The sequence below is a fragment of the Electrophorus electricus genome, chromosome 14, assembly GCF_041902795.1.
Source record: "Electrophorus electricus isolate QZ-2024a chromosome 14, ASM4190279v1, whole genome shotgun sequence".
NCBI classification, from domain to species: Eukaryota; Metazoa; Chordata; class Actinopteri; order Gymnotiformes; family Gymnotidae; genus Electrophorus; species Electrophorus electricus.
This window is the reverse complement of record NC_137510.1, coordinates 1273616-1277500: the sequence shown is the minus strand read 5'-3', so window position 1 is coordinate 1277500 and position 3885 is coordinate 1273616. Positions and strand designations below refer to the sequence as shown.

The window sequence follows — 3885 nt, the reverse complement described above, 5'->3', positions numbered from 1 at the left end:
CAAACACCCCACCAGAAGCTGTTTTCTAAGCATCAGCTATGATGAACTCTCGGGCTCTGGGCTCCAGGAAAGGGCAGAATGGCCTTATTGAAAGATGTGTTTGCAGCCATAAAGATCTGAACTCCCAATTCCAAGCTCCAGAGACCCTCTGCCAGCTGGGTGAGCAGCAGCTGCCGACAATGCGCCTCGGGTATAACATCCTCAGTTCTCTTTCAGTTTGAGAAAATCTTCCGTTCTTTGGAAGAACCTCTCACTTTCAGACAGGAACATCATTAAGCCATCAAAACAGCCACCAGTCCTAACTGAACCTCACACAAATCTGTTAGAAGCGTTTTTAAGCCCACACATTATGTGGATAATTTTACTACAAGTGTTGGAAACAAATCATATTCACAAATATGATACTCTCCAACACATGTACTGAAATCACTGTACACATGTGAGATTCATTATGTTTTATACGGAATCGGTGTCTGCATGCCAGAGGGTGCAGTCCCACCCCCTGCTTTTCCTTAATGTGCTGACTCCGTGAGACCCTGCTGTCCTGAGGGGTCCCCACCATGTCCCGCACCCAGTACGCCACTTCCAGTCCAACGAGTCCAGCTCCCCATCCTGCTACTGGACATATTCCCTGGTTCGCGACCTGGACACCCACTCCGCATCCCTTCACTGTCGCTCGCTGTCACTGTCGTCATCCCGGTCTCCATCCCGGTCTCCATGCCAACGTGCCTGTTCTGGTCCCAGTCACTCTCATGTCCTTGTGTTCCAGCCTCCTGATCAGTCCGTCACCCAAGCCGGTCCGGTACAGGCCGAACTCTGTGGGCTGTCTTTGTACTTCTATTGTCCAACCTGCTTTTGACTGGGCTCCAGTCTATGGCTAGACCCTGCCACGCGACGCAGGGCCCGGATCCGCTCATCGACCAAGATAGCTGTTCTTTATTGGGGCAGGGTTTCTCTCAGGGTTGTGGTGGTATTCTCCATGTGGTACCATGCTTGCTTTCTTTTTTCACCCTTTCACTTCGCCTTTACTTCCGATTTCAAGAAACACCGTAAACTCCCAAAAACACTAACCGAATAGTGCCCGAAAATCAGGGCAGTGGCCACAGGACTATTTCACACATCACTGTGCTGCGAATACAAACACCAAATGCAACGGTCATCACAAAGGTACAAATTTCGGTTGACTGTTGTCATGTGTGGAGAGTGTGCTAAAAAATAAGAAAAAGGATTGAATGAAACTAAGGAAAACTCAGAGTGCTCAAACGGAAAACGAAGCAAGGCCAACGTAACATCAATAAGCGAAGCCACAGTTACAGCTAGCAGTTATAGCGACGCACGCGGAACTAAGATGACAATGTAAACAACGTAAACGCTACCGTTAGCGGAGGCCGCTGGTGGGTGGGGACCATCACAACTACGACAATATAAACTGCACGTTTGGCATTCAGCTATGCACATTTCACACTCGCACTGACGCACTCCAGCGTGTTATTATCTGACCCTGTCCATGCCCCAGTAAATTACCAGTGGCTGCAGTCAGCCCATGCAACAGATGCCGAACTCAACCGTTGTGACATTAAGTACATAGTGTGCACATGACTGTAATTATGGTGATTTTTATGCATTTATGGCAGTTATTAATAGTCAATTAATAGTCAATTCTCAGTACTGTAATGACACTTGACTTTATTTCATTTTCATGGTATTAAAGATTATGGACTGAATGTATTTTTACAGTGATAGCACAGGGCAAACCCAAGAGTATCCTGTGACTGGCTAGTTTGTTTAAGCAGCATCCAAAATCTCACAAACATGTTTTTGGTTTTTCACTCTCTTATAGTTATATTGATTTGTTTATTTCTTTTTACACATCTTTCTTAACAGATGATGTACCTGATGGCAATATGGTGACCCTACAGTGAGTTACTAGCAGGACATGGATCCTCAAATCAAACCCAAAGCTCTCTGTAGAGCTGGAGAAGAAAAGTTCAGTGGGCCCCTGAGACCCAATTTAAACAGGAGGGTCAGAGCCTCCACGGCTGAGGGAGGCAGAGTGTTCATTACAGCTGCTGAGACCCTGGGGAGGAGAGTGAGCTCCCATTAACAACACAGCACAAGAAAAAACCAACGGCTCTGACGTCAGCCTTCCAAACAACAAGATGAGTCGTTCTGAACTTCACCAAGAGAGCAGGGGCCCCACTGCATTTGTCTGACTCAAAAGAGCAGCACCTGCTGCAGAGGAAGATGAAGGAAGAACAGGTTATCTCTTCCTCCTGAAACAAAGCTCTGCAGAGTGTAGTTTTCAGCTCTGTCCCATCAGAGTACTAAAGGCCCATAGTCCTGGTCTTCATACGCCACTTAAGCACAAGATAAGAAAATGATGCAAAAAATACAAACAGATTAATTTGGGTCTTCCGCCAGATTGATTGGGCCGAGCTAACTACACACTCCGACATTGATGGAAAGGTGCATAAACATTCAGATTCCACGATCAGCAGGTTAACATCTGGCTAATGAGAATGCTGAGAGAAAGAGCTTCATTCTTTTTGCCAGCTGGATAAGCACTATTACTATTAGATTGTTATGGACGTTTTAATAGAAAAATGATCATCACAAGAGATATCATAGCAAAAGTAGCTATGATGCAAAAAGGACATTGGCAGAAAGTAGCTGGTCAATTATGTCCATATATCTTTTATTGCCACTCTAGTTTCATTGCCATTGGTTTCCTCTCACAGTTCAGATTTTATAGCAATTGCGTTTTATTCCCAGTGTCAGAGCCAAATGTTGGGCTAAGCGTGCTTCAAGTGCGCAGTATTTAGCTTGCTGAGCCCTGATGCATTTTTCACATTTACATTTACATTTAAGGCATTTGGCAGATGCTCTTATCCAGAGTGACTTACATACGTTGCATTTTCCCCTGTGCTGGGGTTCATTTGAATATTTGTGTCTGCATTAGTATGGAGCTAATTTTGTGCCAAATGTTTAAAAAAAAATTACATGTAGATGAAAATATCACTATTCTTAGTTTATTAATTTTTGCTTGTTTCAGATAAAGTAAGCTTAAATTCCTGTGGTGGGCAAAAAAAAATATATATATATATATATGTGTGTGTGTGTGTGTGTGTATAATATATTGATACTTTATAAAATGATTTAATGCAATAAAAATAAAAAGAAAATTAAACTGTCCCAAACAACATGAGTGAAGCTATAATGTGTGTCCCATTTTACAAGGCCTTTTGCCATTGAATATTTCAGTGGCATAAGCATTTTTACATTTGTTACCAAAATAAGTTCATCCAAGGTGTTTACTAAACTGTGCTATTTAATAGGTAATGTTTGACAAGCTACATTATAAATATAGATAGCCGAAAAGTTGTTCTAACACCTGTAACGGCCGCCAGCAAGACGCACAGACTCCCTTGACGTAATGAGACATTGAATAACATGTTTAATACCTTCAACAACAACAGCGGCACTCACACACAGTGACAACGATGAACATGAACACACAAACAGTTGAAACACTAACCGTGACAACAACATAGGCAGCGTTAACATAAACGATATCAACAATGACGCGCACACAGACGGGGTTTAAACAGACAGAGCGGTGAACCCCGCGCAGGTGTGCGCCATCACGGAGGGCGTGGCTACATACACATGTGATCCCCTGCACAGGGCAGGCCGTACCACGTGACTCGGGAGCGTCCCGCCACGATGCCGTATAGCAACACGTGTCCTGCTAACTCCTGCTAACTAGCCTTTGGTTTATGCCAACCCACCACTCGGCTGCTAATGAGTTCAAACGGAAGTTAATTAATTCAGTTAACTTTTGCATGGAGTCAACTTTTAACATTAAATGTTTCACTTGTATAGTTG

At 43.6% G+C, this 3885-nt stretch overlaps 1 protein-coding gene across 3 annotated transcripts in view; it reads left to right on the top strand.

Moving 5' to 3' along the window:
• actr3b (actin related protein 3B) overlaps positions 1-3147 on the top strand; it is a 52945-nt gene extending 49798 nt beyond the window's left edge. For all 3 annotated transcript variants that reach the window (XR_014116922.1, XM_081696371.1, XM_081696367.1), the window contains one exon: positions 1885-3147. Coding sequence is in view for 2 of the 3 variants with exons in the window: in XM_081696371.1 (XP_081552497.1) it covers positions 1885-1911 (27 nt within the window). In the remaining variant the exon portion in view is untranslated. The remainder of the gene's footprint in view (positions 1-1884) is intronic.
• Positions 3148-3885: the final 738 nt, after the last annotated feature.